The 26,709-nt window shown below is 38.8% G+C and overlaps 1 protein-coding gene across 10 annotated transcripts in view; it reads right to left on the minus strand.

Annotated features, from left to right (window-relative positions):
- Window positions 1-26,709, minus strand: part of MLIP (muscular LMNA interacting protein) — a 111,882-nt gene that overhangs the window by 54,774 nt on the left and 30,399 nt on the right. For 6 of the 10 annotated variants that reach the window (XR_010830556.1, XM_066994792.1, XM_066994793.1 and 3 more), the window contains exons 2-5: window positions 21,129-21,203; window positions 11,266-11,424; window positions 8,831-9,196; window positions 1,249-2,889 (exon numbers count right to left, since the gene is read on the minus strand). Coding sequence is in view for 9 of the 10 variants with exons in the window: in XM_066994792.1 (XP_066850893.1) it covers window positions 1,249-2,889; window positions 8,831-9,196; window positions 11,266-11,424; window positions 21,129-21,203 (2,241 nt within the window). In the remaining variant the exon portion in view is untranslated. The remainder of the gene's footprint in view (window positions 1-1,248; window positions 2,890-8,830; window positions 9,197-11,265; window positions 11,425-21,128; window positions 21,204-26,709) is intronic. The other 4 variants (XM_066994794.1, XM_048078038.2, XM_066994797.1 and 1 more) reach the window with 2 other exon arrangements.

Below are 26,709 nucleotides of genomic sequence, written 5' to 3' on the forward strand. Positions count from 1 at the left end.
ACCAACAGTAGCAGACACCACAAATGCTTTACAATCTGCAGGCTCAGTCATGCCTTCCAGATTTTTCTCGAGGGTCTTTTATCTTGAAATTTCTACAATTTTATTTCTCTTTTTATTTCATTAATTGGTCCTGACAGGGCGTAGTGACACTGTACAGCTGTGCTTGAAACAATAGTTCCTTTGGGGTTGTTTGGTTTTTAAAGGAACCATTCATGACAATTGTTACTCTGTGCTGATTTAAACCTCTCATTTTCAATTAACATTTTCTATGTAGTTCAGGTCACCCCTGCCATGGCCAAGCTGTTAGGAACACATCTGACACAACTTGATCTGGCAGACCAGGCTGTAATTTTGTGCTGCGAACAAGTAAATCAATAAACTGTGATGGCCTTTCTACGATGGGCAGCAAACTTCAGCTGCCGGAGGAGAGCCTAGACATCAGCAAAGGAAGCACGGAGTGAAAAGATAAAATAAAAGAGGCTGGAAAGCCTCTGATGCCTCTTCTGCAGCTCTGATGTCTTCTGCCACCAGCTCTCCCCTTGTGCAAGGCAGTTGCTTTTCTTTTCCCAGGCACCTATCTGCTGCATATCTTTTGATCTGCTTTCCTTTCCTTCCCCTTCCCATTCTTGAGATTTATCTTTAGGTTTAAAGGGAGACTGGTTCCCAAGACCTCCTGCAGCAATTGCCATTGTTGCTTATTCTCACTCTGCTGGGACTCTCCCGCCTCTGGGTGAATGACAAACAGCAGGAGTACAACTGATCTGTCAAGTGCAAGACTTTCATATTTGCAGTAGTACATATTGTAGGAAGCTTTTTTTTTTTTTTTTTTTTTTTGCCCTCTATCTAGCATAATAAAATTAGAAGTACCAGAGGGAAAGAAAGGGAAGAAACAGGGGACTGTCCTTGTCTTCCTTCTCTGGCTCTTCGCTCAGGTCTCTGCTCAGTTGAACTTAGCAGATCAGAGCCACTGGACACTAACAAATCCAGTTTGTCCAAATCTCCTCCCGTCCATCAATAAAATATTTAATTTGTATGCTAAAGGATTCTTACATCACCCTCTCCATAATACAAAACATGTTGCTAGCAATTTGAAATGGTAGGATTTAATTGTCATTATCTTCACTATCAACACAATAACCATTCCTTCATCTTCCCCAGCTCATTCATTTTACTAGCATTGTGCAACACAGATGTTTTTTTCCTACAGGGACAAAGAACTATTAGAAAATAAGCATGCACCAAGAGTACCTTGGGTTTGATGTTTTCATGGTCAGAAGGCAGGGAAAAAGATTGAGGTGAAGTCAGCTCTCTGGGTCTTGATGGCAGTGTGCATGGTGACTTGTCTGAGACAGGAGATCTGCACTTTAATACTGGTGAGGTGGCAGATTGCTCAGGTCTTGGAGACTGGGAATTAGACCTATAGCTTCTGTGCATCAATGAAGAATGAAGCTGCAGTGGGTGGGAATTAATTTTGCAAGTTTGGGGAACCGGTGAAGTAGAATCAGGACGTGAGAGAGACCACTGCTTTGAGACACCTGAAGACGTAGGAGAGGGGGTACTCAGCTCCTGAGCAGACGTTTGAGATGAATCTGACTTAGATCTAGAAGTTGAAGTTGAAAGACTTGGGGAGGGAGATAACAGCTTTTCTCGGGTGGGGGAAAATGTGCCACTAAGTCTGGTGGGAGAAAGCAAAGGATATGACTGGCAGGTAAAGATGGGTGAGTAAGTGTGCACTCTCTGACACCTCTGAGGTCCCTGGGACCTGGAGGCAGGATAACGCAGGCCTTCAGGAGGAGGAGAGGTTGGGTGTGCAAGGGAATAATGTGCTGGGGCACTAGGAGGTACCGCCAGAGCAGGCAGCGTAGACTGCCAACCTGGAGAGGCAGTTGATTTTCTATGGGAGGAGATGGGGGGTGACTGTGGACTTCGGGAGTCTGGAGAGGGTGTTCGGACTGGAAGGTGCTTTCTAGGAGAAAGGGACCTTGCCCGAGGGGCAGGATGAGGCTTGGAGTGTAAAGGCACATGCTGAGCCCATCCTGAAGGCCAATGTTCCTCTCTGCTGGGAGAATCAGGCCTAACAGGGGGGCTTGAAATAGATTTTCTGCGGGTTGGGGGAGTCATTTTGCACTTTTGATCTATTGCAAGTGTTGAGGAACAAAGGGAGCTAGGAGAAAACGTGGGGCAAGAAGCAGGGGAAAGAGGTCTCCGCTGAGAAGAGCCTGATCTCAAAATAGCAGTTAAGAGAGTTAGTCTGGTTGGCAGAGGTGATCTAACTCCCGACTTTACTAAATATCCTCTAGATGACATTTGTGTGCAAGGCTCATTTACACTATATACGGTTGAAGAGGAGCCATAAAGAGAAGGTGGAGACAAAGGTTTAGGGCTAGGAGATAATGAATGTGTAGTTATACATACAGGGAGGGGAGATAAAGCTTTCAATCTTTTGGAAGAACTGGGGGATAAAGGCTGGGATGATGATCCTTGAATTTCAGCTGAATGTGAAGGTTTGGGGAAAAGACTTGGACTCTTTGCTGGAATGGAAGATGTGGTGAAGTCTCCCATTTTGCAAACACAGACAGGGCTATGGAGACTTGGTGTTTGCAGGTTATCGTATAGCTGAGGGCTGGAGTAACAAATGTTTGATGCACAGGAGGATATTTTAGACATGGAGGGGGCTGAACTATGGGAAGCAGACTGAAAGTAGGGAGATGAATCTTGCTTAGAAGACCTGATTGCTGACTGGCAGTTGTTATGGGAGTCTTCCAGCGAAGAGGCTTGATTCTGGTTAACCATGGCACCGCACGCTACTTTCAGATTAGTTGGAGAAATTAAGTGGACAGCAGGTGGTTTAGAGGAAAGATGATCAGAGGTGGAAAGAGTAGAAATTAACTGGAGAAAAAAGAAAAACAGAAATGTTAATATAGGTGGAACCTGTGGAACTGTTAAGCATCCCACATTTCAGTCATGTGGTCATGCATATACTGTTTCCATTAGTACTGCTCTGTGGGTTAAAAAAAACAGGGCTGTCTTAAACTTGGGTTTACAACCTAATGGATAAGGCCCTCAGGGAAGTGATGGAGTACAGACAAGTTATGTGTTACTTTACTTTTATGAGACCTCAGTTTTGCTGACATAGACAAGGTTCAAGTCTACCGATATTTTGTTTTAAGTAAAACCCAAGGCAGTTGTACCAGCAATATCTAGAACCACATGATGGTATTCTCTTGTGGAAACACAACTGAAAGTGAGAAAATTGTAGTATAGCCTCATCTCACTCTCCCAGTTCAGTGTAAAGTAGCTTTTCTGTAAATGAGATTCAACTCAAGTACTCATTTTCACATTCAATAAACAGCACCTTCTGCAACATTGTGATATCAGAACAAGAAATTTGCTCAGAAGAACTCAAATCAGAGTATTCAGTTTGTTTCTCTCTTCTTGTCTTTAATAGAGCAATGCTTGACAGTTTACAGGCATATAAGAGTTCTTATCCCCTTTTCCACAGTCTTACAATACACTAATAAAACAGTAATGAACTCTTTCATGAGCTCCTTTTTTTTTGGTCTATTCTAATTAGGATTTGTCAAAACTAATTAGAGCACACGAGTATATTATCAACCTTTTATACAGTTCTATGCTTTTAAAGAAAGAAATTCCCTCAAAATCTTCCAAGCTGTTATAATATCGAAGTTAAAAACTGGGGAATATGCTATTTTAATAAAACATGAGTGTAAAATACTGAGCTGTCAACCGTGAAACCAAAAGGCTACAAATTATCACCTAACTTTTGACTGAGCAGTTTGAAAGGAGGGAAATTGACTCTAATCCCCACAAATTTCATCTAAACATAGCAACAACTATATATATATTTATTTGATAACCTGAAAAGATTATGCAATTCTGTAAAACAAACTTATACCAGGTTCTACATACATGAATTCCATGTGGCTTTGGCTCAGCTTTTGAATTCTAATTTTTAATAGAAATGCCTTCCCCTTAAGAGACAGGAATTATTATAGCTTGATGTCATATAGTACTGATACATCACAAAACGAGAATATGTACGGAACAATTTTCAAGTGAGAACACGTGACAGGAGAGCAACACATATGGACTTTTAAGGGTTAAACTGTATGTGAAATAAGTATGGAATAACTACACACAGCAGAACCCTGTTAACTCTTATAACTTAAAATCTGTGAGCTCTTCCAGCTAAATGACAGCATGCAAATAACAAGCCTTAGAGCTGAAAATATTTGCTATATAAGATTTCTTCAGAAATGCCTTCATTTATAGTAATAAAAGCCAAACATCAGAATGCCTTTGCAACGACACTAACTTCTGCTTCCCTTATACATGTATTAAGGTGTCCCGTTTCAAAGTGGAAAGCCTATGTTATGCAGTGCAAATATTGGGGTATACAAACAAATATCTGTGACAATATTCTACTATATATTCTTCTGGATTCGGAAATCATGACTATTGTTGAAAAAGCTGCTAACAAAAATAAGAAAAAATACTGAACATTTTGTAAAATAATTTACCAATATGTAAACACTATGAAAAATTAATAGTAAATATGTCATGAAACAAAAAATTATTTAACAACTTTAAAAGCAGTGTGGTAATACATCTGACAATTTTGAGCAGCCTGCTGAATTTAATAATCAGTTCTGGAAGCTAATCAACTGTCAAAACAAAGTTGGAGAATGAAATTCCTATATTTGAAAATGGAATAGATAAATTTCCCTTACAAAGACAATGGATTAAAAGAAAATGAGGAACTAATATGAAACTCCATAATGAAAGACCAGGATGTGCAATGACTTCTAATTAGATAAAGCTTAATAAGAAAGATTTATAAGCAGGTAGGAAAATGTTCTTGATAGCAGATGATAAATATGCTCCTAAAAGTATGATAAAGACATTTTGCTGTAGTCTTTGTCCAGTTTGAACACCACTGAACATTTATGTGCTGAGCTAATTAAACCATCATTCAAGCCTTCTGAAAAGGTTTTGCTATTATATTACAGTGTTATCTACATTTATAGATGATCACACTCTTATTTCAGGGTCAGAGAATCACATCAAAGTTGGTTAGAAGTGATATCCTGAGATCATCAGTCCAGCCTCCTGCTCAGAGCAGGGCTCTGACCACCACCAGCCCCTCACATTAGCTGTAGCAGTTCTGCCAGGTCTCTGAAGCCCCTGGCCAGGGCTGCTCCAGCATCCCCCCGGGCAGCCTGTGTCAGTGCAGCACCACCTCCCCCTGAGGAAGCTTCTCCTGATGTCCCACTGGGACCTCCCACGCTTGAATTTGTGGCCATTGCTGTCTCACCTGCCACCGCAGAACAGTTTGGCTCTGTCATCTTTGTACCTGTCCCTTGAGTAGTTGTGGGCTGCTCCCTGATGCCTCCTTGGCTGCCTTTTTGCTGGAGTAAACAAAGCCAGCTCCCTCATCCTCAGCTCTCATTGTATCCCTGCTGCCTCAGCAGCTTCGTGCAGGGCGTCCAATCCCTTCTCCACATCGCTTTCAAGTTAGGTTGTGGGGAACTGCTAAACTGGGCACAGTTTACTGGTGCAGCCTCACCAGCGCCAGTAGGTGAGATATAACTTCCCTCAATCAAGGGATTTGTTTTAGTTTGGTTTGGTTTTCTCCATTCGGTTTCTCTCCTACTTTAAAACGCTTTTGTGCTTTAACTACTGTACTAGTGCGGAAGAAGTGAATGATAAAAGAGGATTTGTGTTCATTTGGTCTGTGATTCAATTGTAAGTTTTTTTTCTCTGTTCATCAGAACTTCAGATATATACTTCTGAAACTGTATTAAAAAAAAAAAAAAAAGTTTAAATAAGTGGCAAGGTTACCTTGGCGTGAAGGGATCAAGGAACTTGAAAAGATTTTCATGTTGCATCGATGATGATCCCAGAAATATCAGATAGGTCTTAATCTTAGTATAGAGCCTTGCCGAGGAGACCTTCAGCATATTTGAAATCGCAGACCAGAGCTAGGTGTAAGGTAACAGGTCTTTCTGATGAGATCACATCATTTTGGAAGGGCACAAAAAATGCCATTACTGACACCAGCAAGGCCTTGAGAGATGTGTTGGTGAAACAGGAAAAGGGAAACAGTGTGACAAACATGTCTGAGAGAGAACATGGCTTAATGGAGACCTGCTTCTGGGACCAGTTAACCAAGCTTTGATCTTGCTAGAATTTTATTGGAGATAGGAAAAACTAAAGTCATTTCCCTACCTCAGCCTGTGACCTGAGAACCAGAAAGAGAGAAGGAAGCACCGGAGACTGTAAAAAACTTGACATAATATCTGGAGACAGCATAGTAAATCAAACTGTGATCTGAGACCCGATTAACACAGATGCCATTCAGAACTGTCTGGTTTCTCCCAACAAGGAAGATGCATTCTTCTTGGCTATGGCAGGGGTTTAGAGGGCTCTTGACTGATTTGTCTGGAGAAGCCAAACCAGATGACATGCACCAGACAAAGGAATGTCAAGTGACTTTGACAACCTAAAAAACCCTTTTGGTTATTGATTCCCCACAGGGAGTTGAGAAGTTTCCCCAAGCTGAGCTAATGTCCCCAGGCACTCAGGGGAGCAGCCACATCCCCCTTACGCCAAAGGGTGCATTCCCAAGGACAAGAGCCAGTCTGCCTCTCTGTCACGTGGCTAGACTCTCTTTAACCAATATATATATTATTTATGTATATATATATATTATGTATATATATATGTTATGTATGTATATTTAAACAGTAAACTATGAAGAAAAAGTCTCCCATCTCAAAGAACAACAGAAGCTTCAATATTTTTAATGATTTTTCTTTTTTTCTTTCTTCTAAATGAAGTCAGAAATGCATGGAGCTGTAACAGCCTTCTGGTTCAGACTGATTCCCTGTACAACACAATGGTCTTCAGTGCTGATCCTTGCTTTTCTCATTTCCAACAGGAAATTGTTTATTAAACCTAATTATGATTCTAAATGAACATAATGTTATATGTAATAACTCTTAAATGGGACATGATACTGGCTTTATAGTCATGGAACTGACAAGGTAGCCTCTGTTTAGAGTCCTTTGGACTACTCAGATAAATAATTCAGCTATATAATCTTTTGGTGATTTTCCTTCATATTTGAACTGATAGTGTGTTATTAGATAGCAAATCAGAAAGAGTGGTGCCTAAGAAAACGCTGAAGAATCAGAACATCAGTAAAATCAGCTTAGTGGAAACATCCTCTTCCTGTGAAGAGAGAGAGACAGCTAATATTTAGAAAATTAAGACCAAGGAAGTACTAAGTCTTGAAGATTTGTAACTTAAGAATAATGATGAAATATGTGTTATCCATATTATGGGTAACACACTATGTCTAGTCACATTTGGGTGAACAGTTACTAACGTTAGGCTTTAATTCCTTGTTCTATGCAACCTGTATTTTCAGTTTCTTTACCAAGCAGATCCCTGTTTACGCATCAAGTCACCAAAAATTGAAGAAGAAAACAGCCTATCATTTTTTTCTGCAATCTTACAAAAAATCCATGCAATTTTTATAGTAGCTTTTAAAGAAACCAGCCAGCTATGTCTGGCAGAATTTGCATACTTAAAGTTGCTGAAGTAAGTTTGTATTTCCCTAGGACCATTATTCTTTTACAAGCTGCTTCCCCTACACAGATTTACCTATGCCTCTACGTCTTCCTCAGGTAAAATTCTTACTTATTCACTGAGAGTTTCCAGGAAAAAATGAATGTTTCATAATGCTGTGAAGCTCAAGCCAGAACGGATTTCTTTTTCACAATTTTCTCCATCAAAAATCAACACTGAATTTGATGGATTAAAAAAAAAAAGAAAAAAAAAAGAAAAAAAAGAAAGAAGAAAAAAATAAAAAAATAAAAAAATAAAAAAAATTTAAAAAAAAAGAAAAAAAAAGTAGCACAAGTATTTTAACACTAAGAAGAATACCTTATTCATTTTCGGAGTATCCAGTGCTTTCTCTTTAACATGTTGATAAAGAATTGCACTTTCAACTGTTGGAAACCCAGCTGAGGTCAAAGGAAATATCTGAATTTATTCCACAAGAGAAGGGTGTTGCTATTTTGCTAAAAGGTAAGTTTTTCCATTGTGTATACACCTTTAAAATTATTAGTGCTCTTTTCTAGATGAGATACATTAACTTTTCATGCAGTAAATCAGATTCATGCATTTTAAAAGTGAAATATTTCAGACTCTTTTTTTTTTCCTTTCCCATTGAGGATTTGAAGTTTCAATAAATCAATATACGTGTCTCTGTGAAGATCAATGTAAAACAGACCTTTCATCTTCATTAGTTCTTTACACCTGTGCAGAATCAGTGCTAACTAACAATCAGAATAATAGGACTTTTATAGCCTATTTCTCTAGCATAAAGGGCTGCAGCAGGTGCCGGGAAAAATTAGGCCCAGGAAGTCAGGTGCTAATAATTCAAATGATCTACAAGCTCCACTGATTTCATTGACCTTAGCCAATTTAGTCTAGCTAGGAATCTAACACCATCTGATTAACCTGCTGTCATGATGAGCTGCTCTTAAAGGAAAGAAAGGAAAAAATAATAGATCTGCATTACCTGCTCTGTTTAAGCACCAGTGCCACAGGGAGAGGCACTAAGTCAGAAGGGTAGGAATGACTCCATAGAATACAAACATTACAGAAATGGCTAAAAAAACTTCAAATTAAAGAATAAATTGGCCAAGCTTCTTTACAAAAAGAATCAATGTCCGTGTCCTGAAAGATTTAGAAGCCACAGTTATCTCAAGAACTTAAAAAAAAAAAAGAAATAGGTTACCTGCTGTTTTTGCTGATCAGCAGTGCTGTGGGAAAGCCCAGCACCTGGAAGATGCCCATCACCAGGCTTCCTTGTCTCAGTGCCAGGGGAAATGTGGGATGTAGCCAGCAGCTGGGCGCTGATGGGACCGTAGCCATTGGAAGGCCGTTGGATGTTGATCGAGGCAGCGGCTGCTTCATCTTCATCACCGGAGTCCGTAATCAGGATAAACTCAGCCTTAAAAAGGTCATTCTCCTGCATTTTTCCTTTGCTTGGGTTACACCCCAGGGACTGGAGAACCGTTTGGGTGCTGTCTGGATGGATGGCAGGCACACGGTCTCGCCTGACACTGCTCTTTAAGGACTGCTCATCAGAGACTACGTTAGACTGCAAGAGATACAAGGGGAAAGATCCCAGTTAGACGCAATTTATTTGTGTCCCCCAAAATGAGAAGGAATTTTGGCTTGCCATGATGGCTGACACTGTGCTACCAAAATTGCAAAGAGTGCAAAAGAATGAAGAATTTGGACTTGATCCAAGTGGAAACAGGCTACCACGCCGCTCCCTAGGGAGCTTCCAGCTTTCCCAACACCCAGCCAGCTCCCGATGCTGTGGGAGATGCCTCTTTGCAACTCAGGGAGCAACAGGGGACTTGCAGTATAATGGCAGCCTGAGCCTGGTGCTACGGCTGGGTTGGGAACTGAAAGGAGGGTGCAATCAAGCCGAATGAGCTGTCAGAGCTGACTGCGCCAGACACAATGGGAAGGCATCCTGACTGCAGGATCCACAGGAGCAGACAATGTTCCTCAGAGGGGTCTGGCAGACGAATCTGGGACAAAACCTATACATGTTAATGAAGGAACAAAGGCCTTCAATCCAAGGCATTCTCTCAAAAGGGTAGACAGAGAATCTGAGGTCAGAGAGCTTTACTGTGTGTTTAAGCATCTCAGCACAGACTACAATTGTTGTTCATAGTTCCACTTCCAGAATGAGACTTCTCAAGTATGCACTGAATGAGAGTAGGAGTAGTAGTGCAACCTGGGCATATGACGTGCAAATTACCAAATCAGTATTAAAATCGCCATGGCAAAATATGTTTGTCTTGAAGAAGGAATCAAGTGAAAAAGAAATATTGTGTACTGCAAGAGAAAACCTGTAGATGGGGCTCAAATTTGCATCCTGCTTGAGGAAAGTAGTAACAACAAATTTCCACTGACAGATCCAGGAGTCCCTGGAGCTCAGTTCTTTAAAAAGAAATACAATGGAACATACAGGGAGATACCTTCAAACTCAGGCCCTTAGTGTTTTTTTGTTTGTTTGTTGTTGGGGATTTTGTGGTTGGTTGGTTGGTTGGTTGTTGGTTTTATGTGTTTTTTCAAACATTGTCCAGGTTCTAGATGTTTTAGAAAAGAGAGTAGCCAATGCTATGAAGGTCTCAGTACTGCATCACTTGTCAGGAAAGTTTTCTCTGCCTAACAGAGTGCTAAAATACAGGGTGACAGATGTCAGCAGTACTCAATTCTGCATTTCCCAGGGCACTACTTATAACAAAACCAATACTGAATGGTTGGAAATATATCTAATGAGTTAAACATCCTGAGGACAATATTTCAGTGCATGTGTCTTCAAACACACCTATTCTCTGCCCCGACCTGACCCTTTTTCAGTCACAGAGGCTTCTGAAAGTGCTGGCACATGGTCAGGTCAGAGGATGGTGAACCCTGTGAAAAGTTTGCTATGTGGAAAAGCACCAAGAACTGCAGCTCCACTGATGTCCCAGGGAAGGAGCTGTTAAACAAGAGCAAAAGCACCACAAAGCATTAAAATTAACTTGAGGATTCCACTCTCCTCTCAAACAGCATGGAATAAAATAAGAGGCTGCAAGTGTTGTGAAACAGTAAAGGAATAAAAAACACTGCGGCAGGAGAACCAGAAATGTTGTGCTGTTGGTTTCACTGTCACAAAATCATGAGGACAAGCTTTAAAAACAAAGAAAGCAAGTTTTCTCTTTGGCTGATGCATTACTACGTAGCTATGAAGGGGATTGGCACCTTAGCTGGAAGCTGCAGCACTGGCATTTGCTAAAATCAGGATCTAGTGACCACCTCTTGGTGGATTTCCATGTGATAACACTCCTCACACACTGCCTTTGCTCTCCTGAAGATCTGGAAGGAATCCCCCCTCCTTTGCCAAGAATACAATTTTGCATGATGGACAGAGGAGAGTATCAAAATGGTAAAAGATTTTCTTCCAAAGTAAGTTCTGCTAACAGCAATATAGGCTGTTGAGCAATTATGTCTTGCACAATAACTCTGCATCTCTGATAGACTTGGTAACTAAAACCAAACACAAGCCAAGACCTTTCAAGGGAAAGAACTTCAGTTCAGGGATGCTCAGGACAAAAAAATTCCATATTCTTTAAAAGAATAGAAAAAATAAACACAAAAAAGCTCTACCTTATTTATAATTTCTTGATTGCTGAGATCTTTTGGCTCCTCTGGAATAGTCACAAGGAACTTAGAGACATCTACAACCTCAAAATGAGTTGGAAGTAGGCCAATGGATGGCACAAATGTGAAAGTCAATGGTTTGGTTTCAGATTCTTGAGAAGTGACCTGCAAAACACATAATTAGTTCAACATTTTTGTCAGTTTGTCCAGGTTATTTTGGTCTAAGTTGAAATAACATATAGCAATTACATGAACTACTTCATCTATATAACTTACAAGTCAATTATTAATTATACTGGTCAATAGGTTTTATATCAAGTCAATGCATTTAAGGTCTTTTTTCACAGAAAAATACTGCTTTGATTATACCCATCAACATCCTATTTATACTCGTGATGTAGCACAGAAGACATGAGAAGAATTGTTCAATAATTCGTTATTCTTTCCACTTTCCATACCAAAACAGAAAAACATTCAATTCATTTCAAGGTTGCTTAGTTTAACTCCACGTTAGTAGAATGACAAAGTAATTATACACCGTATCTGGACATCATATAACTCCTAGAGTATTTGCTTAATAATTTATAGTAAATTAGAAAAACCTTTGCTCTGCTAGAAGAAACTAAAACATGTTTACATTTCTTAATACAAATACAGCCAATTCTGAGTAACACCTGGGATGGATTCTGCTTCAAGGAAAGCATTTCACCCCATTTTCTTTGGGCCATTTAACCACATACACCAACTGGAATTTATAGCTTTGTGTGTGTGCGTGTGTGCGTGTGCGTGTGTGTGTCTTGTTTTAACTTCTGGTTCAAAGCCTATAGAAGTTAATTGCTTTTTCAAGGAACCCTAATATGCAGAGCCTTGAACCATAATGAATCATACAGAAAAACAGGACGATTGCTTTAACACTTTTTTTGGCTTGTTTGTTTAAAGTGAAGCAAATTGGAGAGCTATGGTTCTCATTATGCTTCTTGGCAATTTGCATCTATAAGTAAATGCAATTATGCATTGGAATTATGAATACATTCACATGACTCAGCCTTATGGCTGGAACATTAAAAATGATAGACACATTTTTTTTTTTTATTTATTTATTAAATTAGGAAATATTAGTTACTTCCACTGACAGCTGTCTCCTGGAGGACTTGTGCAAAACAGAGGCAGGTTATTTATACCATTTGCTGTTGTATCTACAACTTAGGAGAACACAGTTCTCTGAGCCATATCCAGAACAAATTTCCATGTGTCCACCTCTAATTTGGAAAGAATAATAAGATGTTTTGATGCTTGAAAGTGAAAAACTCTGAGTAAATGGCAGCCATGTCAGTTCTGAAATTGGGTTTTGTATTTACAAACTCATGCCAGTAAGTTATGCTACATTGCAGATTTGCACCAGTTAGAGGTGTGTGCTTCGAGGACTCAGGGACAGAGTGATCTCCTGCTTTCCTCCCTTCCACTTCCCCCTTTCCATCCAAGTGGCCAAGCACAGGCGTGCCTGAATCAGTAACAGAAGAGTGACTGCTAAACGCTCCATGACACCAGGAGCTCTCGTATTTTACATGAGAGAGAAATGACATGGCTCTGTCTTTCTCTCAGCAGCCACGGTATACAAGCCTGATCACTGCTCTTCATAAGCCAGCGGCACAATTTTTAAATAGGAATAACTGGCACATTAAATGCCTTGTCCTTACTCCTAATACAAACCAACAGAGTATACGAGTATTTGAGCACGTACTCATTAGGTAGCAGAAGCCAGTCCCTGCAGCGCAGCCAAGGGACACATCCAACCACCCAAAGGTGCTTTTCAAGAGGCAGGTTTGCCTGTACCCAGGCAGGAGCACATATCATATTAGCATTAGTGTTTACCCTACAGCTGACACTACCCATTAAGGTCTTTCACAGCACCTAAATCTCCACTGAAATTAACTGGAGATGGCCTTTGCTTTCCTGCAGGTATGTGGCTGTGCTTTCATTTTCCATCTCTAGTTAGGAAATGCAGTTAATGACTCTACCTCAGCCATCTTTACAAAATTTTCCCTTCTCTACCTTGTCTTCTTGTCATGCTCTTACTTGATACTTGACATCAACTGTTTTGTATCTGTGAGCACTCCTGTGTCAGAGAGTAATACCTATCAGCACAAAATATTCCTTATGACAGAGAAAAGAAGAGAGAAAGAAAAAAAGTGTCCAAATAACTAGCCCGACACAAACAGAACTATAGAAAATTGCAATCAAATGTGTTAGCATTGACAAACTCCAAGTACTGTATCTCTGTATTTGTAATGAGGAAATGTGAACAAAAAGCCAAGTTACAAAGACCCCAACCGTTGCATAGTAATGACGATATATTGTGAGCACATTTCCAGAATTCCCAGACCCTAATTCTATACCATGTCTCATCCTGCAGTTCCAGTGTTATTGCTTTGGTGGAAAAAATAAAGGATACATGAAGAAAACCTCATTGTATTTGGCCTAAACACATCATGGAACTCATTATCAAAATGGGTTGCAAGCTAAAACTAAGGTTGGAAAACATGTATAAAGATGTGCAAGCTAGAACATTTTTTCAGCTGAAAAGTGTCGTTAAAACATGACAGTATTTATATTCCTTTAGTATATTTTATTTTTTCTGGACTTTAGAAAGCAAAACCAACAAGTAGAATTACTGCTTGTAGACATTTTAGAAAGTTTTAGAAAATTTAGAAATTTTAGAAAAAAAGAAAAAAATAGAAAATTTAGAAATTTTAGAAAGTTTTACATTGCCAGATACTGCGTGGCAATGTGCAGAAATGCACTCCCTTTAAATTCACTTATAGAGAGTGGAGAACAGAAACTCCTAGCAGGTAAAACTGGTCATGCAATCTAGGTTGCATCACAGAAACCTAAGCAATGAGCAAATATCACAATACTGGTTAGAAAACCCAAATGTTTCCACCAGGGAAAACAAAAGAGAAAAAATCTTGTTTAAAAATATCTTTTAAGTGATTGTTCTCATTTTGGTGATTTCAAAAAATAAGTTAAAATACTTTTACATTGCAAAATTTTAATACTTTTTAACTGGTAATGCTGCAAACAAGAGAGAGAGAGAAAGTTTCTCCCTTTTTTTTTTAAATTTTCAATAGCTTTTAGCACTATGGCCTTTAGTTTTCAATTATTTCTTCTATTTCTTCCAAAAAAGGAAGGAAAAATTAAAAAATCGACAATGTGATACAAAAGGAACCCTTACATGCTTCTGTTGATTTTTTTTTTTTCCCTCAGGTAGAGAAATAATTTTGCACCTTTTTTCATATACTCAATATACTTATTTAATTTACTGTATCTCTCTGGCTGGTGTCTCTATCCTAGAAGAACTGAAGGAAATGAACACAATGGACCTTCAACATTTAATTACATCTATTGGTAGCTATTCTGACATGCAGAAGTAAATAATAGAGAAATAAAATTAAAGATATATATATTTATGAAACTTTTAAATAAAAAAATATTTATGAAATCTTGTAGATTATCATCCTTTCTTCAGACACAATAATAACAGCAGAAATAATTCAATGCCATACATTTCCTGCTGCTCTAATTCACTTGAATTGATATAGTTATGGTGGCATCTGCAATGTGTATTCAAGTTAATACTAATGAATTCTGGTTTATATTATGTAATCAACTTTATGCACAATGTCATAATTGCTTGGCTTTAAGTGCATGCTTTTATGTTACTTAGTTCTTTGAAGAGTATAAATTACAGAGTTTAATATAACTAACTATTGAATATCCATTAGGGGGCTATAGACAGCTGCATAATATGTTGCCAAATAGTTTTAAAAGGAGAAACTTATTTTAAATGATTTCCATGACTTCCTATGTCATCAGTTTGTCGTTGTCAACAGGTTTGTCACATAATTAATACCATCAATTTACAACTGGCCCAGGGTAGTAAATTAAATTATATTAATTATTGCTTTTATTACCACAGCATCTACAGTCCTTACTTGGAGAGCACATATTTATTGTCTTGGGTACCTTATGAAGACAAATGAACAATTCTATTTATTCTCTCTCTTAGGCTATATGCATTCAGTACACTGCCTATTTTGTAATTTAAATTGAGGTCCCATTGTCACTGATTGCTTGCCAGGATTTCCTTCTGGAATACAGATTGCTAAAGTGAAATTGAATATGCTGGTTCACATTACTGCTTCTTCCACTGATTTGTTAATACAAGTCATTTCACTAATAAAATGATACCTTGAGAAAACCTCACTGTTGAAATATCAAGTACTTCCTTTTGAGGTGGCTTATTTATTTAAAGGACAGAAAAGAAAATATAGTCATAAATAATAGGGAAAAAAAAAAAACTAAATGTGTGCAACATGACATAGAAATATGTTGACTGATGTGCTGCTTTGGTCAGAGCACAAATTCACATGCCCCAAATTCCTGCTAAATATAGTTTTCACACACAGGGCACAGCTAAAGCAGTGAGCCCAGCCTGGAGGTGGGCCATCCAGAAACGTCTGTCTTGTGTAAGCTGTTCTTAGACTCTTTTTCTGTGTTCAGACTAAAGTCAGACAACAGAACAGATATTGTCTTCTCCTGTAGACTGAGAACAAGGCTAATCTGATATAAATGAATCAGTTAATGACATGTAAGAATCTTCAGCAGATTTTTCTATCCTGATTTACTGTATCTATCAGAATAACCCAGTACAGATTAGCTGATTATTGTGTAATATGAGCTCCAGTTTATCTGAAACCTTTTACAAACAGCAGCAGATGATCATCTGAACACCAGCTTCATATCTGTGAAACTTCAGGGCAAAAGCTAAAGCCATTCCAGAAGTCCAGGGTGAAATTTCAGCCCCGATGAAGTTTGTGCCAAAATTCCCATTGACAGCTGTGGTCCGAGAAGTTCCCCACACCATTTCCTAGCTCTGCTAAGTATGTGCTCATTGTATCACCTTGAACAAAGCACTTAGCTTCCCTCAGGACAGCAGCACACACTAAAACTCAGATGAATATCTTTTGAAAATCAATGCATGAAAAACACTAGAAAGAGCAAATGACTAATAGTATAAAATTGTCATCTATTATTCACAATGCAAGAGTTCATTCAGCTGAAATGTTTCTTTTCAGTAATAATTTTAATTAGCTTTTCAGCCTGGCAGACTTTATACAACTGTAATTACTCTTTCATACTGGTCTACACAGATGCAGCTGAGCAAAGTGAAAAGTAAGTAAAGATAACCTTTAATTTCCTCTGTTGCAAAGGGGGAGTAATATAACTTGCCTGTTACAATTAATTAATTTAATTTAATGCAGTTTGATTAAATGCTCTAGTGACATTGGACCTCAAGGTAACCTGGATCTCCAAGTCATATTTTATGTACCACTGACATCCTTAAAGCCCTTACTTGTGCCAGTCTCCTAAAACAGCTAGGAAGCAACATCTTCCAAGCTAAAAACACCTCTGTGGTAGCACCCCAAGATACTCTAGTCCCTCATCTATGCACAAAGCTCCAGGTAGGAAGTCCCACACCAGCTTGCATACAGCTACCCTTTCAGCATATTACCACTGTTCCCTTCTGTCTGTCCTGCATTCATTTCATTGTATGGATCAATCAGAAATGACCCAGAAATGTTGTCTCTCTGATTTTGCACAGGTTTTTTATAGTATGGCCAGACTTGCCATCTGGTCTTGCATAGAAGGCATTCAGGGACTGACAAAAGTAGACTGAAAAAGTTTAAAAGCTGATTGCAAAAGAAAATTGTAAAATCCTGGTGCTGTCTGGCATGTACGTGCACCGATTATCAAAAACCTTAGCAGTCAGAAGACTCACTGAGATATGGGAGGCTTCAGAGCAAGTCCAGTGCCTCTAGAGACATAAAAATATCTGCACCTAACCAAAGGTTCTTACAAGTCCTTAGGGTGTATGAGTTTGTGCGTAGAGTGTGCATACTGGTGTATACACAGAAACATTCACACACACTGATACACGTATGTGCTTGTACAATGTCATGATACTTCTCCTACCCAACAAAAACTCTGCAGCCTGCTTAGTCACATTGGTATAGCAGCAGCAAGGCACAACAGAACTCACTTTTTCAGTCTTTTTGTGAATAACTTCACAAAATAAGTTCTCACCTCAATTATTCAGTAAGAAATTTAAAGTTAGCCTGAATTGATGCTATTTCCTGTAAGAGTTTCTTGCAATTTCAGTTGTGCAAGAGAGTCCCAGAATGCTGCTGTCATCCTCAAAAACGTCTTTGGGCACAGTCTCATTAACGTGTATGACGTAATTGCCCTTATTTTCTTCTTCCAAAAGCAGGTGCCATTTTCAAATCAAGCTTTGGGAATAGATACAAATCCTTCCTTATGCCTGTCAGAGCTGAGAGATCAGTCTTGGTGGATGATGCTAACAAGGAACGTCAGTTTTACAGTAGCATACATCAGCCACCTGCACTTCAGTTCCTAGATATTTCTGTCTGAGCAGATGAGGGCTGGAGGGATTTCAGCCAGCACTGAACCTCTCCTACAAGTGGTGAAGTTTCCCCACCACACTGCTGGGCACTGTCCATCCTGCCACCACTACTGTGGGAAAATCGAGCCCAGAGGAGCCCATCTGGTGCTGCCACCACCAACAAGCACCTTAGCAGCTGTCCTTACAACGAGATGTTGCAGGGCAACTTCAGTAACACACCAGAGATGTCATGGTAAGCAAAATATTTTGATAGCAGGTGCTACCCAGTATCACATCAGTGCCTCTGTGGATCCCTGTGTCTTCTAATGGACCATTATCTTTGTAAAGTGGACTACTGAGTGACTCCAAAAGCAGAATATGTGTGTTAATAAAAGAGATGTTATCAGAAACCATAGCTTGAAGGCCATTGAAGAAAAACAAGGGATTTTAACAGAGCCCTCCAAAAATACAAGCACAAGATAATAGCAGAAGCCTTGAAAGCACAAGTACAGGATAGGGGCCCGAGGGCTACAAGCATAAACCATTAATAATAAGTTATTGCTCACTACAGGAATGCAACCTTGCATACTGGTATTAAGGATAAAAAAGGAAACAAAGAAGCAGTATCCAGCTTAAAAAATAAATAAATAAATAAAAATAAATCATAAAACATACCACATACAGTAAAGTTTGGATATAACAGCATTTGCTGGCCAATGAAGAAAGATAAATGACAAAATAAACATATAGCATGTATGTTAGCAAACATATAAAAATAACTCAAAGTGGGTTAAATGCACAGAAGTAAATTCCACCATTCCACCAGAAATCCCCACCGTTTGTCATAACACGTAGGAAAGAAAAAAAAAAAAAAAAAGGTACAAAAGGAGAAAGCTAGCATATGTAGGTTTTAATTATATCATTATTAGTAAAGACCTGTACTAATTAGATCACTTGAACTTTAACTGTGAATATCACTGTAACTGGACCAGTAATTGACACAAAAGCCCTGTGCATGTGTGAATTTGTGTTCATTTATGTAAAAGGCCTGATGGGGTTGGGGGGGGGGGAGCTGATTGAACAGATGATAGATACAAAAGTTAGTGCATGAAAGTCCCTCCCAAAATGACAGGCTCAGGGGATTAGTGGTCCTGTTGAATGAACAAAAACTGATGCATTCAGAATACCAAGAGTCAGTCCAGCCTGCCCAAGGCCACCAGCACACACGTGTCACATCATCAGTGAACAAGCTGGGTAATTTTGACCTCATCCCAGCAGGCCGTGGGATGCTATGTGGACAAAGACTGGGGGGGTTATACACACAACAGAAGAAAAAAAAAGGTCACCTGGAGTAACTTCATGACCTCACCTAGAAGCCAAAGGCATAGAACAACCTTCTGCTACTGTACAAAGGGTTGCCCTTGCAGCTCTGTCTCCAGCTAGATAGCCTTGAGCGACTGTGCAAGTGTACCAGAGACACAGCTGAGCAGGTAAAGGCACCATGTGAACAGCCACCTGCTGTTAATAAAAACAGCCTCGTTCATTAACAGTAATAACTGGGCTAATAAAATGTATTCTGATAAATATTGCTTGTGGTAAGTGCCTCCTCCATACTGACCCCCTGTCACAGAAAAGGGAATTAACAACATAATAACTCTATGATTAGACTGCTAATGCTTCCATTAGATTGCCTACAAACTCTTGCAGCACTATGTGTGTTTCTCTATTTTACAGAAGTTGTACCAGATATCTGGTCTTCAACCCTACCCTTGAGGCTTGGTAGTAATTTGGACACAACAGGTGAGACTGAGCATTTTCCACCTTCGTAATGTTTCTGCTCATTTTTGAGGAACTACTTTCCTGCTTTGTTTAAACACAGCTGAAGAAGGACTGCTAGAGCCCCCTTTAACAGCTAAGTTTTGCAGGTGTGCTTTAAATGGCTCCAAGTTAGAAGCTGTGTGTGAAATCCCTCCTGGACTCTGATGAGGATGTGCTGGATGACGGGTCTCTCCATGCTTCTCTGCCAAACTCTTTTATAAGACCACTTTAGCAGTATTTCAGCATACACAACAGCACTGACAGTCTCCAGTTACTGTTCTATTCATGATGCTTCAATACAGAGCCTAAACACCCTTATCATCCAACTTTGACCAGCTATCTCTGGGTGACTTGGATATGCCTCTTCTCTCTGTCTGAGATTAACAGCTCCTGTCATTGTCTGCCACCCCCAAATGCAAACATCCAGCTCCATCTGGAGCTTTTCTTCACCAAAAGTTTCCTTTCCCTCTCTATTACTTCTGTCTATTAGCTAAACAATGGTAGAATTATGTCTGATTTTTGGATAGCTTTTTCAGGTTTGTTAAAAATATATATTTTTTTCATTTTTGAAATCTGCAAACTGTAAAGGTATTTTGAGGGTTAAAACGTTTTGGCCAAGTTGGGTTTAATTGGAAGGTAACTTTTCATTTAAAGGTAATTGATCTGACAGGGGAAAAGAAAAGGTTGATGCGATTTGCTCTTGGCAACACAGATTCTATCAAGTTGTCTCCTGTGTTCAGACTCTGCCATTATTACTAAACTTTCATTTTCATTTATTTTAAATCTCTGAAGCATGACATTTTCAATAGATCCCTTCCCAAACCACAATATCTTGTGTCTAAGCATTCCTTTTGCTAAGGTGCTACATTTTTGGAGCAGGGATCCAAAGGATATAAGGAAACATGTAGAGCTATAGAGATTAAATTTTCAAAGGAAATACATCTGGCATCTGCATATCAATGACAAGAGAATAGTACGGCTTTCACATTTGAGTCTTCTCAGTGATTGATCGTGACATACTCTTAAATATGATTTTCCAGATCCATAAAGCCACCCAGCACCTGGATTTGTCAGATTTTTGATCAGCCAGAAAAAGGTTTAAAAAATAAATAAAATAAAAAATAAAATTAACATAAAAAGATAATTTAAATTTTAAAAGTGATGTTTTCATAGACTTCATAAAGTGCAAATTAAAACCTTAGTCTTAATCCACTCTTATATGATCAGACTGAGGACTTCTAGCTTACCTGCTCCCATTCCAGTAGGCAGCAGTGAAAGCTTTATAATACCAGTTAGCCCAGATGCCTCAGCTCCTTTCCATAGGGAACCAAACAGAAGTGTTCTCACTGATGGTAGGTTAAGGATACACAGCATATTTTGGAAATCTTCAGACACTAAATTTTCTTTTTAAATTTTTAACCAATCATAGGTGGAGGCAGTTGGTATTTTGATTATTAAAAAATTGATTATTTCATCATGTATAATCAGCAACAGGTTTTATGTCAGAAGCCACACCACCCTCTCAGTCACCTGTGCAAGCAATTTAACAAACAATCACAATCACCATGAGCCTATCTACTAGCATTCTTACCTGTCCTTCATTAATAAAACTCACTGGGCTGGTAATTTGACTGTCTCCTTCCTCAGTCTGCTGTCCATAACACAGCTTGGAGAAAAATAAAAAAGGAACTTCAAACAGCAGTGAAGAAATGCGTGTGACAAAACTGAAGAAGAGCTCATATTTTCTTCTTCTCAGTAGCAATTTTCAGAGGTCCTTTTAACCAGCTATTTTCTGAGTAGGCCTGTGTGGGCCCAGAAGAATGCTGGCTACAAAGCATTATTATTCAGGCACTCAGCTACAAACATGTAAGAAGGTAAAGCTGAATGGCTGCTTGCTTCTTCCACACGTTCACAAAAGAGGATGGTATACTTAGGAATTTGTTTTCTTTCCAGTGCTAATCATTAAAAAGCAGCTGTCTTTAAACATTTAACTTCAGCTTTCCCAGATATCAAGAATACTGCATGTTTAACAGCACCAGGGTCATTTTCATCTGACTTTATCTATTTGGAAGAATAGCTACACTTGTTCCAATTAAGGCAGTTTATTTTTATTTTTTTTCCCAACAAAAGAGCTTGTGTGAAGGGTTGTCATTTTATAAACTTGACTTTGTTTCACTAAGAAAAAATATTTTGAGTTTTGTACACTGGCATAATCACTCAGCTGAATAGTCATGCACCATTCCTCAGATATTTTAGAGTGTAGGAAAAAGAATGTAGATTCTCTACAGCAGAATGTACATTTTGTACCAAGAACAAGCATAATTTCTTTAGCCAACAAATCCAGGCAGGTTGAGAACTGATTTCTATGCCCTGGTCTGCCTCAGGCTTCCTGGGCAGCCCTGATCAAGTGCCTGCAACCTTGTCTGCTCTAAAATGTTCTAGCAATCCATGGCTAACCACAACTTCTTCACCAAGTCTTCACCAAGTGTTCGCAAATATGTTACATCCACCTTACACTATTTGACTACTTCTGGTGATGAAGATATGCCTAATTAACACGTGCTAGCCTTAACTTAGAAGAACTTTTGCTTGTTTGGTTTTCTTGCCCAGGGATGAAATATGGCATCTATCAAGGTTCCTATAGGAGTCCAGCCAAGAAGCCCTTCACAGCTAGGACGATCCCATGCAGATTGCTATTTTTACCTAAAGTAAAGTTCTGATTTTGCCCTGCAAGTCATATTCCTGCCAGAACAGGGAGATAAATTATGCTGTTTACTTTCATAATCAGGTTTTCCTTCTGTCTAACCTTATGCTCTTGGCCTTATATTCCAGTGTCAACTAACTCATCTTGTATTACAGCATTTATTAACACATCTGGCCAACACATCTGACCAATGACGTTTTCCTTCCTCTATTTGTCTTTATAACTCAGCTAGGCTTCTCAGACGCTGTCTTTTCTATTTCCAGTTTGCAAACTACCTTTAAGTTATCACCTGTAGAGTTTGCAACATCTGAAGCAGACCTTGAGAAAAGTGAGGAAAACAGTGTATCCAGGTGTTGGGCTTGAAAGTGTGCTACCGATGCCAGGCTTCTAATGGAGAGTCTCCCAGATTTGAGCAAAACCTTGTCAATGTTATCTTCCAAAATATACTTTAGATTTTCAGATGAAAATATATAAATAAGAATGTCTCTATAGACACTATGAACTAATGAAAAAGCTCATTGCATTTTAAAAATGGCAGGTGATTTAATTTTAATGAACATAAGTCTGTACATTGTCTTTTACTTCCCAGCAATATTTTCTTCAGAAGCATGTAGCATAAGAATGCAGGTGGTGATGTAATATAAAACTTTTTCGTGTAGTGACAGAGTGTAGATTCAATAGATTCATTCCTACACATTTGTACTTCATGTTGCACCTTCACTCTAAGCAATCAAAGGAAGACATGAAGATAATAATCATAGCTTTAGATTAAAGAAGCAATTGAGTTAGTTTATAGCCAGAACTGCATTTTGGGAGATTTAACGTTTCAATCGCTTTAAAGCATATAAAAATCCATGTTTTCTATAATACCTGAAAATACACTCAGTACTACCAAGGCTGATTCTGGCAGCAGTCCTGAGATATTCCACACAGATCCTTAAACTCCTTCATCACCAGGGCAAAGTGGTTACCTTCAAGCTGTTACCATTAGCAGACATAATTAACATAAGTGACATGGGATGTTTTCTTTCTCCTCTTGTCCCGCAGTTTAGCGTTTTGATATTGTTTAAGTGTTGTTAAGTCTTGGTTATCCTATACTATGTTTTTTATTAGGCTAAAAGTAAAGACACATGCCCCATGCTTCAAATTGTAAGTTTTATATTCTATTGTAGCATCTGAAAAAGACCTCTGTTCCTTTGGTCTCAGATGGGTGACTCTGCGGTCTCCTAAGGGCAGAGCCGGCTGATCCAAGGAGAATGTTGCTTGCTGACTGCTATATTCTAAAATGCCTGGGTTGAGGAAAGTCCTGCAAAGCTTCAGATGACATGCTGATTTTTATTTTTATCACTTTGGACAGTTCTTTGCTGAGCATTACTTGAAATAAGTCAAATTTTACCTAAGATCTGAGTGGAAATGGATGTGATTTCTCAATGTGGTCTTAGCTTTGAAAAGGACATAAATATATCTTGGATGACAACTAAATGTTATTTCTGTCATTACTAGTAATAGAGAAGTAACATTTATCAGCATGCTCACAAGAGTTTGATTCAATGCAACAGACTCAACTTCAAGTTAGAGTCAACTTCAAATGTGCTGGAAAATAATATTATATATGCACAGTTTGTTACCAACAGAGATTGCTTTCTATTTTTCATCCATGTCCTGAAAACTGCATTTCAGAGGGAAATGAATATTGCAATTCAGATTATATAAATGAGGAAGTTAATTTAAAAGTTAAAAAACTTGAAGTGTTTCAGTCATCCATTTGTTGTTTTGAGATATTATTTGAAGTTTTGATTTCTACTAACAGGGATCCTTAAATAAGACATCAGATATAGATTCTTCATTTAAATTCTACAACAAAGACCCTATAGCTCGTGTGTTACTTTCTCACCCAATGTTTTGACAAGTGGGAATATTTACAGGTTATAAACAGATTTGGACTTAATAAAACTCTCCTTCTTACATTTCAGCAAATAACTTGTTAGCATACTTTATCCCAGAGACTACGTAACTCCTGTGAATAATATTAAGAAATCACAAGCATTTTTAAACAATGTTTTCACATCTATATGCACAAACCAATGTGCAATCTAAAAGCTTCATAATTAATGCTTTGTGAACAGTTTCAGAGGTTTACAAATATAGAAGCATATCCAGGTTCAAACTAAAAAAATAAAGTTTAAAAACCTTAGCACTGTAAGTCCCACTGCAATCCAACGTAACTGTAGTTATGCATGCTTTTTACTAAAGCTTCAGGTTATTTTCTACATATATATTTCTTATATATATATCTATATATGCATTTAAGAAAAGGTTGTCAGTGTACTATTTCTGTCAAATTCTGTCTTTTCATTTTCCTTCTGGTTAAGGCTGTTTCATCAAGGAAAAAAAAAAAAAAGTGATTAGAAGCTCAGTCTTTCAAACATTACCCAGCTAAGGTATTTATTTATTGCAGCAGAGGCTGCAGGTCAATGGAGGAGCTCAGCCACTCCAGAAAAACACAAAGCACGTGTGCCTGCAGGATCAGTCTTCTCTGAAAAGCCCTTTCTCTAACTTTTAAAGGGAATGTATTATGTAACAAATGCAGTCTATCAAAAAGGCAGTTACCTCATCTGGTACATGTCTTACAGCTCCAGTCTCTGATTTTGTATCTGCCCTGACTATTAGGTCTTGTTTGTTAACTAGCCAGAAGTTGGCAGTGAGAAAAAAATTGGAAAGTTAAGGAAATGAAACAAGTTATCTTTGGAAGTGGCTCAAAAGCCCTCTTGTACCAAGTACTTATTTTTTCTCTGCTTCCCAGAAAAGATCCTTGTAGGAAATTACCAGATATACTGGTAGCTGGTAACATTTCATTCATTTAAAACGTTGCCTTTAAGTTCAGTAGAAGAAGCCAAACACTGTGCTTGTTGCATGTAGTATTGCCTCAGCTGACTCTGTATTGCCATTATACATAGGAAATCTCATCTCCTTTGCAGTTCTGAAGTGGACCAGGAATTTTTCATTTAAGTATTTTCTTCCACATAAGTCAGTTTGCTTGAACAAAATCTTTTAACAGAACATATTTGCTTTTAGTCACTTTTAATCTGGAAGGTTCCTTGAAGCCAGGAGGGACTGACTAGTGGAAACGCTGAGAAGGATGGACAGAACAGTTTTGAATATGTCTCTCTTTGAAGACCAAGATGGAAACTTACTCCAAGTTTCCTACAGTACTAATGGAAGCCCCACCTACCAGGTAATTAACTATTTTCAGCTCTCTCTCTCTTAGACACGATTTTCAGCACAAGCTTTGGAAGATGTCATCATCGATTAGCATCACAGAACAAACTGCCAAAGGTTGAAACTTTCCTTCAGAAAAAGTTTTCTCCTAGCCAGAAATGTGAAACCTACTAATTGAATGTAATGGTGGTGATATGACCTCCCAGAGCCAGGGCAAGCAATCAGCACAAAAATCCTGAAGCTGAGGACTTGGGGGGAGGATGTATATTTGATGGGCAACCACGGAGCTTCAGGTAGATTTGTAGAGGACACCTTTTGCTCTGGAACACTCATCGGCACCTGCCTTTTATCAGAAAGCAGCTGCGACCCACAGCTTCACCTGAAGTTCACAAACAAGCCAGAAGACTGCAGGTGAGGTGTCTGTCCTGAGGGGTTCATCATCATAGAATCACAGAATGTCCTGGGTTGGAAGGGACCTTAAAGATCACCCAGTTCCAACCCCTCCTGCCATGAGCAGGGACACCTCCCACCAGACCAGGTTGCCCAAAGCCCCATCCAGCCTGGCCTTGAGCACCTCCAGGGATGGGGCATCCACAACCTCTCTGGGCAACCTGTTCCAGTGCCTCACCACTCTCTGAGTGAAGAGGATTTTCATAGGCCTCTCTCCTTCTTGCAAATCCAAACATTTCAGGAAAGCACACGGTCACAGATAGATTGAAGTAATTGCTAGGTGTTTTTCTTTGGCTTCTTACTAGTGATAAGTCAACAAAAGATTTAAGGCTGCACTGGCCCATAGCAGATCTGGTCAACAGCAAAAGTAATGTCACTGAGGATTTCTGGAACAAAGAACAAAATCATGCCTGCTTCAGAGCTCCTTGTCTGCTACATAGGACACAAGCTATTTCCTAATTATTACACTTCCATTAGAACCTCAAACATTCATCAGAGCACTCAGGATGAAGAGGCTTTTGACATGCTTTCTGTAGAAAGAGTGTTTGTGTGCGTGTGTATGTAAAATGAAAGATGGGAGAATGTTATGTGGGTGGAGGTAAAGTGTCAGGAATTTGGGAACTGCTTTTGCAAACAGCTATGTCAGCAGACTGTGTACTTGTCCCATTAAAGCAAATTAGATTTTGCTCACATGAAACTCCAGAGTTTTTATGATTACCTAGGAAAAAATTAGATCTTGAGTCAATTTTTATAAAGTTTCTGAGATCACACAAAAGCAAAGATACAATGTGCTGTGATA

This window comes from Anser cygnoides, chromosome 3, assembly GCF_040182565.1.
Source record: "Anser cygnoides isolate HZ-2024a breed goose chromosome 3, Taihu_goose_T2T_genome, whole genome shotgun sequence".
NCBI classification, from domain to species: domain Eukaryota; kingdom Metazoa; phylum Chordata; class Aves; order Anseriformes; family Anatidae; genus Anser; species Anser cygnoides.